This window comes from Oxyura jamaicensis, chromosome 2, assembly GCF_011077185.1.
Source record: "Oxyura jamaicensis isolate SHBP4307 breed ruddy duck chromosome 2, BPBGC_Ojam_1.0, whole genome shotgun sequence".
Taxonomy (NCBI): Eukaryota; Metazoa; Chordata; class Aves; order Anseriformes; family Anatidae; genus Oxyura; species Oxyura jamaicensis.
In genome coordinates this window covers 14,209,154-14,221,450 of record NC_048894.1, presented here as the reverse complement: position 1 = coordinate 14,221,450, position 12,297 = coordinate 14,209,154, and the positions used below count along the sequence as shown (strand labels likewise).

The window sequence follows — 12,297 nt, the reverse complement described above, 5'->3', positions numbered from 1 at the left end:
CGCCGCCGCCGCCGCCTGGCCGCCGGGCACCGGCGAACAAAGGGCGGAGCGGGGCAGCCCGGACTTTTCCCTCCCCGCTCCGGGAAGCGCCATATTGATCGCGGGCGCCGCTCCCCGCGCCCCCCTCTGTCTCCCTCACCTTGGCGATCGCCTTCTTGTAGCGGGTGACGGCTTGCTGGATGAGGCTGAAAACTTTCATGTTCCCGTCCCCGCAGGGCACGACCACCCGCGTCCTCCCGAAGCACACCGTGACTTTCATCCTGCGGGGGTGTGCGGGGGGGGTGCTCCCGCGTCCCTCCGGCCCCTCGCAGCCTTCCTCCTCCTCCTCCTCCTCCCCTCCGCCCTCCGCCACGGCCGCCCCCCGGCGGGGCGCGGCGCTCAGCCCCCGGCCGGCCCGGCGACGAGGGGACGGGGACACGGCAAGGCGAGGGGGCCCGGCGGCCGCCTGGCTGCGGAGGGGGAGCGGGGAGCAGCCGGGGGCCGCTCACATGCCGCTGCCCGCGGCCACCTGCTCGGCGCCTGCCCCGGCACAGCGGCGGTGGCGGCGGGCGGGGCGCTGGCGGCGCTGCCTCCCCGCTCCGGAGGCTCGGGGCATTGCAGTGGGGCGGGGGCAGACCGGGAGGACCGGCGGGGAGCCCCCCTCCGAGCTGCCGGGGGCCGGCGGGGACCTGAGGTGGCGCTGAGGGGCCGCGCCGCTGGCCCGCCGGGCTGGGTCGGGGTCCCGAGGCCGGGCTGGCGCCAGGAGCCCTGTAAAAGCCCTTGCTCCCCTCGCCCCGATGTGGTTCTCTCAGGGAATGCTTGGCACAGCTCGCTGTGCCTTGATCCGGGGAGCTGCCTGCTAGCTGAACCGGAGAACCGCGAAATATCCCCAGAGGGAAGGGGCCCGCAAGGATCATCGAGCCCCCGGCTCCTGGGTCCGCACAGGACCACCCAAAAATCAGACCGTATGTCTGAGTATTCTCCCTCAAATGTGTGAGTACGAAGAAACCAAGACACTAAACCGCACAGAATTTGGAAACGGAAGCTTTCTGCTTTCCCACCTGATGCCTGGGGAGAAGCCACCACACAAAACCAGGTGCTCTTCATGGTCCTTTGCATTTCTGATAATGCGACAGAACCAACACAGAGCAATGGGAGAAAACTGGTGCATCACCACTAACATCAGCATCAATGAAATCGCTGAGCCATTTGCTCCTCAAAGCACTCAGAAGTCAAAAGGTTTTGCAAATATCACTCACATTTTTTCATGGATTTCACCCAGGACAATGGAGTTGCACAGTTCACCGAACACTCGGTATGGGCTGACAACATACTGCTTTGGGGTATAAAAGTTGAAATTCAAATTAACTGCAGGGTGAAGGTAGAGTTTGGAGGACAGCAAGGCAGGAAAAATGCTTTTTTTCCCCTGAATTTATTAGTGGTACCACAGACACGAAGCGGTTGGTAGTCCACTCTCATGCCCATAGGCAGTGGTATTAGTAACTTTCAGAACTTCAGACATGATACAAATGGCAAAGCTATCGGCAGTTTTGTGGCTACATGGTTAAAGGGCAAAATTCATGTTTTTCTTAAAACTTCAAGGGTGGAATTATTGCCTAATTAAGTCAACGGTATCATGAGAATGGCGTCCCTAGCCCTTTGCATTCTAATTAGCACTTCCAAGTGAAGCAAGCGGAGGAGTCTGTTTATATTGGTCCCTCAAATATCTGGTCCAATTTCCTTGAAATCCATAGAGTTTTTTCAACTTACGACAGATTTGGAAAGCTTCTGGACACACAAAGATGAAACAGTCCACGCAGTAGTCTACAGATGATTCTGCTTTGTTTAGATGTTGATTTTATTTCCATTACCCACCTGACTTATCTGAACTAATGACATAGATGAGGATCTGAATTCTGTATGAGAAATGATACGGCTGCCTGTGAAAGCAGGAAAAAAGCACACCTGTCCTATTATAATATGTTATCTTATCCCCAGCATTTCACTTCTGCAGAATAGAAAAGCAGCATGCAGGAGTTCAGGAAGGCAGAAATGAAATAAAACTGGAGTAAACAGCTTCCAGCTTGTGACTGAGACAACTGAGCACGCTCCACAATTTTATGGCCATAGCCTATCAAATTTATTATTGGAAAATGCTGAAAATTTCCATTAACCTGCTGTTTTTGTACTTTCTAGGTGATCATAAGAGCTGCTGAGAACATACTGAGAGGATAAAAGAGTTATAAATCCTTGATTTAATAGGCATCATCTGAGAAACTTGCAGGAACAGCTGTAAAAATGTGAAGTCAATAGAGATTCTTCCAAGACATACTGCCTTTAAGAAGCAGTTTTACAGTGGCATAGACTTTGCAATGATCAACATTACATTTCAGCAGTCATTTGCATTTATCCACTGAAAGATAATGTTGCATATCAGGAACTTTACCACACTGCTGTAAAACTTATTATTAATAGATACAGTTGCTGGTCAACAGTAATTATTTCACTGTTCCAACACTGCTACAGGTTTTTCATGTTTTCCTGTGATCTAATCCCAGCTCTTACTGTCTTTAGCAAGTTTCTTGGCAGTTTTCCCAGCTGTTCTAACAGTCTCCTGGAAAAAAAAAAAAAAAAAAAAAAAAAAAAAAAAAAAAGTAAAACAGTTCAGAAAGAAATATTGACAGTTTTTCTATTCAGTGATTAAAATGGGAAAATTCAGTAGTGAAGTACAAAGAAAACAAGTTTATCCTGGAATCTGATTTGAGGCCAAAACTCTAGGACTATCGCTTGAATAGTGACAGTGCTAACAAGAGCAAGGACCTTTGAGATTTGAATTTCTTTCTCGCCGGATACACACACACATACACATTAGGTATACATGATTCTGAAAACATTTTGGATACAATTTACCATGTCTGGTGTTTGTTGATGTCTTAGAAGGAAGAAAGCTTTAACAAACAAAAGTAATAAGTCTGTGAGAGTGTCCAATGTCTGATTATGTAAGATAAATGAAGTATAAAACATTATTATAAGAGATTATGAGAAAAGGATTATACTAATCAGGAGCAAAATTGGCAAGAGCTGCTGGTTTACAAAAATTACAAGTACTTTCTGTGTACTTAATGAGAGGGCACCATGTTGCAGTATGGGTGGCAGGTATATATAGGTCTGGATGTTGAGTTTTCTGGGCTAAGATACCCTAGAACCTGACAATCCATTTATTAACCAGTACGGTGTTGGAAGGCTGAGAGGCAGTCACCTGTCTGGCAGAAGGAAGATGGAGATGGACAACAAGGGGATCGAGAGAAACAGAGCTTATAATTACCAATGATCAATATACATATTCTGTTTAAAACTGCCACTGGACTGAAATCTCTGGCGTAGACACCATAAACATACAAGGAGTGAGAATCTTGCAACCAATGTGCATTACTACAAGTAAGTTTTATCTGAATGTTAAAAATCTCCAGGCACTGGAATGTTGCTAATTTCCAGAACGACTTCACAGTTTATCCTCCAGTTCTACTCGATGTTGAGGAACTGATATGGAATTATTCTGCATGTGTTCGGATTTAGTAGTTCCTTTGTGGCATGGTTTCACAACAAGATGCTGATTTAGTTTACAGCATGCTTGAAGTTGATGCAGTTTCAAATATAGACATACCCTTAATCCAAGCAGAAGTTAATTTAGAGCCATGGAAAGACCAGTGACAAACTGAAGATCAATAGTGTTCCTCAAAGGATTTAAGGTTTTTGCTGTTTTGTTGTGTTTTTTGTTGTTGTTGTTTTGTTTTATCTAAATCATATAGAAGTCTAATAATAATAATAATTATAATAACAAAGTGGGGGCCTAGGTTACATAAAGCAGTCAAAAAACAAAAGACAACAGCAAAAACAACGACAACAAAAAACCACCTGCAGCACCTGATGTGAGTTCAAAGTGCCATTTTCAAAAATTACTTAGGGATTGCAACAAAACACTACTAGGTTTTTAACAAATTAAGATCCTGACCTGCCCTAACTCTCCTCTTGCTCAATTATTACACAAACCTTAACTTAGATACTTAGATATTTTTCATTTCTTTAAATATCTGACTTTTGATGTTCTAAATCATTGACGTTTTACTCTGTCTCTCTGCTCCTAACAAATCAAGCATGAATGTGGCTGTTTGAGATCTTCCTATGCATAACTTTATAACTACAGGAATGGGCTGACTTTTTTTCCTGTGTACTTCCAGGACTTCCACAGAGGAGCAAGGCAATAGTTCCTAGCATCTGCTTTTATGAATGAGACAATCATTAAGGCTTATTAAGCAATTGTGGCTAGCTCTGGCCTGGAAAAAAATAAAGTTGAATTAAAAATTATTGCCTACAACTTCTCAAAAGAGGCTGGGATTTGGAGAATCATTAAGAAGTAATTACAGAGACACAGGTGTTAATGTCATGCTCGGGAGACTCAGACACGTGAAGTTTGGGAAGGCAAGAAGATCTTTCTTTGCAGTATAACAGAAGGAAGAAATTGTAGCAAAGCAGAATCCCTGATGTGAAGGAAAAGCCACAGGACTGCTTACCTTTCCGGGGCTCCAACCTGTGCCTCCAGAAACTTCAGGCAGCGAAAAGGTGGTTAGGGGTGGAAGAAAAGTAGAGGCGAACTTTCCGCTTTGTCAGCTGTATCTGTACTGGCTTTACTGTAGTTTTAAAAGAATTATGTTCAAGGGATTTTAACAATTTCCTTACTAAGTCTCTGGCGGTTTTCAGCCCTCCTCAAGCTGGCTCGATTGGGGTGATTCCTGTAGGATGTATCACGTACTGGCTTCACTGCGCTGAGCACTGTGAAGGGCTGAGCTTGAATTTGGGGTCACTTCTTGGTGTGGAGTCTTGGAAATAATCCACAGGAAAGGAAGCGGAATGGCTAGAGGTGTAAAAAGCAAAAAAGCACCAAAGCTACTATAGAAAGAGTGAAGACAGCAGGTGTCCAGAGTAGAGAAAGGGGCAAAGGGGCATTGCCCGGAGACACCTAAGCAGTCTGCATGGATTCTGAGGGTTTTACAGACCCATACCCACAACTTCAAATTGTCAGAAGGAAATGGTGCATGCACCCTGCTTTGCCCAGTGTCATCTGTCATCCCGCGCACTGTATGTACTCCATGGGTCAAAAAGGACTCAATTCACATTAGGAGAGGCCAGAATACACAGAACACTGTCCTGTGCATCCAGCTCTGCTCTGAGAATGACAGCAATCCAGCAACGGAGGAGAGGGCAGTGCTGTAACGAGTATCAGCAAAGCAGACAAGCGTAAACCTGGCACTGATGGACCAAATACTCTTTCTAACAGATTTGGAATTTCATCCCTGACATATTTCAAAGGGCAGCTCTAGAGATTTGGCTATCAGATTTTCTCAAGAAGAAATACAACATTTTAAAAGATAGTCGCAATATTTTTTTCAGCATGGAAAACACTGGAGAATCTACGTAGATTGCTGGCTCTACTTATAATACTGAGAGCAAATATATAAATGTTTAATTAGTAAAGTAAGTTCTTAGCAACTTTTCTGTAAACCATCAATTAAAATCAGCAAAAAACAAAACCACTAACATCAGTAGGACTTAGGGGATTTACAAGCACCACAAGAAGTCAGGGTGAATGTATTTGATTCACAGAAGACTGAACTACAGGCTACTTGCAGAGTAAATGGATTTAAGACCTGAAATGTTAACTTTAATTTTGTCTTAAAGCCTTTAGAGTCTCAGTGCTTCCCTGAAAGTTTCAGAGGTTACTTGTCTTCTCAATCGGCATCTGCCAAAACTACTTGGAGACATTTTGTCTCTGCTGAGAATTTATTGCCTGCTTTCATTCCCCTTTCCTCCTTTCTGGCTGTCCAGAAGTTTACTCATTGCTCTTCTTCCAGCTTTTCAGTTATTGACGAAGTTCCTGGCACAGATTTGAGGACTCTGAGACCCAGAGCGTAGGATTCCAGTGGCTAAAAAGGCTTGTGGAGTCTCTCGCTGACATCTGTGGGCACTGGATCAGGCCCCAGGGCCTTATCTGCCCTACCCAAATAATGAATAAAGAACATTAAAACAGAACTGCAGCACTGGGCTCTGTTTGTCAAGTACTTGCCAGAGCTGGAACCGATTCAGATACTGTCAGAGGAACCCATTTTCTGAACAGAAGCGATGCCAAATTATTTGCCAAATCAGGTTATATCTATTGATGAGCATTCCTGAAAAAATACCTTCCTGTGACATGAAGAGGAACAGCCAGGGGGCATGTCAGACAAAATACCTATCAAAACACGACGGTATGTATATTCCACTGTACCAACTATTCAAGTGGTTTACGAACATGTTAAGAACAGATTTCTCAGCTGGTGTTCCTGTTTAGGGATCCCTGTTTAATACCTTGCTTTATTCTCATTCTTGTTGTGATGAAAGGGGATGGGATAGTGTCACGGCTTTCAGTAATAAGTTATCTTGATGATTACAGGAAAATATTGGTAGGTATGGAGGGAAACACATCCTTTTGTCAGCTTCTCCCCTGTCAGTGGTAAGAGGGAGGACTGCATGGGGTATTGAAAAGGCAGCAGATGCTTTCCGATTGGCACAGGAATTTGGAGGAACACGGATGCAGGCATGCACGTGGAACACAAGCCCTGTGTGTCACACACTGAGCTCAACGCGCTGCTCATGCTGAAAACTCACGCTATCGCTCCTATGTAAATGTTTGCTCCCGAGCAAAGTCCCGTAGCACTTGCAGAGTGCTTTTTCTAGCACAGCAGCCAAGTGTCAGAGCACAGGGGACGGGCAGGCAGTGATCTGCACAGCTCTGTGTAGGCTGCGGGACCAGGACACGTGTGGTCACCTCCGGGGCTGCAGCAAAGCGGCTCCCTGGCAGCCTCCCCAACCTCCCCAACGGGGGCTGTGACCAGACCTGAGTGCTTCTGGGCACCTGTAGTTCCTGGGAAAGAGGAATGGGCAAAAGCAGACACTGGACACTGCTTTTAAAATCCTTCATGGCTTATTTAGGGAAGATGAAATAAGAAATAAGAACCAGAGGTGCCACGTGTTCTGTTTCATGCTCTGCTTTCCCCCATGTTTCTTTAACGATCCTCAAAGCCTCCCTTCTTCTCCTCCTCATACTCTCTTTTATTCTTTTCCATATCTTCTCCCATTTCTGCTTTCATCTCACACCCTTTTATTGCCTTCCCTTCCTTTGTCTTCCTTAAATGTATATTCAGCTGCTGAAATCAGTAAAAAGAAGAAATGCATGAAATAGGAGAATCCCCAGGAGTTAAAATACATGATGGATTGTCACAGTCTGCCAAAAACCCATTTTATTCAAGACTGAAAAGATGACAGTAAATGAGCACATTTTCTAACATTCAGCGCAGTGTTTTACAGCAAAAGAATGTTTTAATTCTTTACAGAAAAGGCCCAGCAACCTCAGCTGGTCTGCAAAGATTCAAAATCTGTAATCGAAACCGAGTTGCATTCTCCAGGACAACGCCAACGGGCCAGCCTGGCACAGGTACACAGCAAGTGCATCGAGGTGCAACTGGCAAGAGGTGAAATCAGTGGCAATGAAATCGTTTCACAAGATTTTGGGTTTTCATCTGCTGCTGACTCCTGCAACAAACGGGCTACAGCGTACTGCAGAAGCGACTCCAGGGAGAGCAACACCCGAGCTGCTCAAGAGCCACTGCACAAGGCCACGAGGGTCTTCAGCCAGGTTCATCTCGTTCCACCGAGCAGCAAACCATCCTCTGCACAGGCCCCTCAGCAGATGACACACGGGTCTCAAGCAGATGCTCAGCAGTCCACAGAAAAAGGAGAAGTTCCTGCACGTAAGATTACAGACTTGTAGAGCACCACTTATGAGCACAGGTCCTGCTGCAGGGCCCGCGTGGTCAGATCTGAGAGCAGAATTTAGAGCAGATTAACTTGCACATCCACACCAAACCAGATGCATCAGACAGACGGGATTAGCCCTATCGATCCTCCTGCTGCTGAGCAGGCACTGGCTCCGCAGCCCTTCCTTGTGCCAGTGGCTCACACACCGCTGCGCCACGCTGATCCCGTGGTGCTGCCCTTACACCCCTCCTGACATCTGCTCCAGGACTTCAGCTTGCCCCGCTTCTAATAACTACTCCTGTGCAGAGGTAAACGGGCATCAGATATGCCTCAGTAGTATTTCTTGCAGTCCTTTTCCTCTTCTGATTAAAAAAAAAAAAAAAAAAAAAAAAAAAAGGAAAAAAAAAAAGAAAAAAAAACCACATAACTTCTTACTAATAAATTATTCAGAAGTTGAACTATGCCTCAAACTGATGAATTCGAGAGCAGTGAATCATTAGTGTAGTTCAATGTTCAATCCAGAAAGATGGTGGAATTAAAGCATGGGATATCACTATGGATGTGTGTTATAACCTAAGAAACGATAACCATTTTCAAGGAGTGAAATATTGGCTGTCTTCCTTACACCACTGAAATTACAAATGTACAACCTCACCTGAAACCCGGGGAAGCCGACAAGAAGTTTAATTACAGATAGGCTGTTGCAAGAGTTCGATAATTAAAATCTGCCAGGGTCAAACAACTGTTTTCTATAATGGAAAACTATTTCTTATTACCCCGTGAAGCTGATTACATAGCAGATAGAGATGATTCACTCAACACATGGTTTTGCAAAGTATTTTCTTCCTTGCAAGACTTATCAATAAGCTGCTGAAGATTTCAGGCTTGATTCCTTACCGAGCCCAATGCTTACTCCAGCTCACAGCTTGAAGCGAGAGGACATGATCTCTGTTTTCCCTATACTTTCTTTCGGCACCTGGAATAAATTGTAAAGCCTAAAACGACTGGGCAGAGATGTGGACCGAGTCCATGTTTTCCAGCTCCTACAGTTGCAAAGTTGCACTGCTGCGGACACGGCTACACCACAGCTGGAGAGCTGTCCGGAGGTCCTTGCCCAGGGGGTGCTCACCTCCACCGCCCTCCTGCAGGTTGCTGACCTGGTCCCAAACAGCCAGACTGCGTGCTCAGTGCCACTGTAGGCTAGATCACAGCCTGAAATGGACGGTGTGCTTCAAAGCCCCAGCACTGATGACATGTCCTCGTCCCCGGCTGCAGCAGCCGCTGCGGGGAGGCAGGACAGGCGGCGGCCACGGCTTCGGGCTGCCGGGTGGGTGAGTCCCTGCCCCACCTGGAAGGGCTGCCTGGCTTTGTCCTCCCAGATTGTTAGCTGTGACATTAGCCCTGCTCATTTTGGCACTACTGGGGGGCTTTACACAGATGGGAACAGCTCAGGCTGGGGCTTTTAACACAGCTTTGGACTGCATGGTTCGGGCAATAAGTGCTTGGGATTCACCTGTTGGCCACATTTTCTGAAACACTACAGGCACACCACCTACCTACCACCTGTAGCTCTCAACCTGCTTTAGACATAGCAGAAAATGTTAGTACAGTTCCTTAGTGTATTCCCAACCTCTGCCAGCTCTGTGAATGGCTTTATTTATTTATTTATTTATTTTTACTAAGTGAATAACTTTAAACAAAGGATTTGGACAATTTATCTGTCCTTCTATTAGCAAAGGTAAGGGTGTTAATTTTTTACAGTGTACTTACCTGAGGAGAGGACTATCTCTGCATATTCTTACACACTGAGGTTCTTACCTGTGTTAAAAAACCTAGGGGTTATCAGGAAAACTAAAAACGTTTATGATATAGATTTTCTACATAATTTTCTATTTTTAAACAACAACAAAAGAACTGAATACTCTTTAGTCATCTAAGCTTTATAATCCATGGCAATCTGGTTAATTTGAATAACCATGCATGTGCATGGGCAAAACTGTAAGAATAAGATGTCCGGTGTGAATGTTCACACACGATGTGATTTATGTCAGCACTTAACCTCCCAATATTCGCTCTGAGTTATACGCCTGCCGCAAGGCTCGCTGCTCAGCCAGCGTCATATTGGCAGCCGAGTAAATAAACATCCTCACCAGAAAGCTCTGCAGGGAGCGATTGTCTGTGAGAAATCTCAGTTCGATGGATGCTCTCCATCTTACCTGAGGCTTTTCTGTTGATGCACCTAATCCCTTTTTTTTATTATTATTTTTTTCCAGGCAGGAAACAGCTCCTTAGCTCCTCGTGTAAGTCTCTCACTTCTGCTGTTCTTCCAGGCACCCTCTTTTGCACAGCAATTTTCTGAACTTGTTCTGCTCTTGCAGCGACCACAACTTGGGATTCTTGCAGTTCATCATACAAATGTTTTATATATTCTGCCCATCTTTACAGGTCAGGTTTGTTTCCATAGCATCTTCGTGCTTTTTTAATTCTGATACAGTGAACATACTTTCTTACCTTTTTTAATGTCTCAAGCTTTTAGGATATGATGACTTTTTCTAACTTTTCACATTGTTCCGTTTCATCAAATTTTAATTTCATCTATTCCCTTTTCCTGAATTATGTAATATTGATATTCCTTCCTTTCTCTATTTTATGTTTCCTCTTTGCACAGACTGTACATGATATCACAGCTGCTTACTAAAAAAAAATATTTTCATCCCTAATGTAAGCCCAACACGTGCCCAACTGAGGGATGTGAGAGATGCCCACTCAAAGCACTTGAGGGAGTTTCCTTTTGCTAATATTGCCTCTCAGTCTTCCCATCCCTACCATCATTTCTCTTTCTGTTGCTCTTCTTTACCCTGGCCTTGTTCTCCTTTGTCTGTTTTCTCCCCTCAAAATGTTAGAGCTGAGCACTCACCGGTCCCACCGTGAGCCACAGTCCCCCATGGTCTCAAGTTTCTCCGGACACTAAGAAAAGGTAAAGCTCTCCTTTAATCATGGTGCCCACAGCAGGGACACAAAACCAAACATCCGAAGGCACAGCAGGAGCAAGGGCTTTTCCTGGAGCTGCCCAAGTGGGCCCAGGCAGGATGCGACCCAGTCCTGAAGGATAACTGCTGCAGCTGCCAGCGTCCTCAGGAGGCTTTTTCTCATCAGTGCTAGTGGGACTAATTGCAAAGCACAGCCTGAGTGCGTGGGAGGCTGGAAGTGATTTTAGTGGTGGTGAAAGGTGCCAGACTTATCAGACATGGAAGATGTTTCTCTAGATTTCGCTCGTGTAGTGCTTTATACCTACGCTAACTTAGCACAAAACATTGTTGCTGGTTTCATTGGGGAGTTGTGCTTTAATAATCCTGAGCACTTGTTTTGGAGCACTGAATGACGAGGCAAAGTCTTTCCACAGAACAGGTACTATAGCAGCAGCAGGACTAGCAGCATCATTTTGCTGGCGTCTGCCTCTTCTGCTGTGCAGTCACTACTTCCATGTATGCAAAATTATTCAATGTATCTTTGGTACTGCAACTAAGCAAATTAACAAGCTTTCCTAGGCATCAAAACAGGGAAACCATCAATTTGTTATTGTGGAACACTGCACAGACACTCAGCACGGAACTGTCCTGTGATGTACTTCTTCAGAGAAAAATACATATTTGGGGGGATTTGTGGACTCTGGAAATACAAAGGAAAATATATTTTGTGTTATCTTGCTCAACCAGAGACTTGAGAATTATTTAAAACTATTTCCTGGCTTGCCCCACAGTATTGTAACAATTGTAGTGAAATCATAAATTTTTATTTAATTGAATCCTGTGGACTTTATTGAAGGGCAGGCGAATATATTGTTACTGTGCTACACCGATTCCAGCAGCCAGACAATAACCACCAGCCCTTGTCTTTATTTGGGATTCTCAGTCCAGGCTTTTCTTATGTGAAATGTAATACATTTCAGAGATACTAGCTTCGTCAGTCACAGCAGACAGCACTGGTGGTCATTTTAAGCACAGGTATGCCCAGGACAAAGCCTTCAGTGCGACACCCTTGATTTAGAAGAGAGCTTGACTAGTAACACAGCATTTCCTTCTGAGTGTCAGTGTCTGCCATGGAAAGAAACAAATCCAATGGGAGCCTGATCTACCTCCACACTGCAGTAAGATTTGGCTCACTGTCACCAGGCTCATGTTCACATTTGAATATCTGCTCCAAGGATGACACTGCCTACACCAAGGAGGCAGTAACACATCCAGGCAGTCCTGCCCTCCCTGGGGGCAGAGGTTCCTTGGGAGTCCAGCGCCTTCCTCCCAGAGCTGTCTAATCCTGGCCACGCTCCCAGCTGCCACTAGCTCAGCCTTTCTCAACAGGCACTCTGCAGAAGCTTGTCTCTGTTTTACTCTGGGGAAAGAGAGCTGGTAAAGCACAGATCTCATTGAGAAGATACCACAGAACACCTCCCTGCCCCAAATCTCAATG

The 12,297-nt window shown here is 45.2% G+C and overlaps 1 protein-coding gene across 29 annotated transcripts in view; it reads right to left on the bottom strand.

Moving 5' to 3' along the window:
• PARD3 (par-3 family cell polarity regulator) overlaps positions 1-583 on the bottom strand; it is a 444,355-nt gene extending 443,772 nt beyond the window's left edge. For 26 of the 29 annotated variants that reach the window (XM_035319147.1, XM_035319169.1, XM_035319161.1 and 23 more), the window contains exon 1: positions 140-583. In XM_035319147.1, the coding sequence (XP_035175038.1) occupies positions 140-259 (120 nt within the window). In that variant the 5' untranslated portion in view covers positions 260-583. The remainder of the gene's footprint in view (positions 1-139) is intronic. The other 3 variants (XM_035319153.1, XM_035319154.1, XM_035319165.1) reach the window with 1 other exon arrangement.
• Between the last annotated feature and the right edge of the window lie 11,714 nt (positions 584-12,297).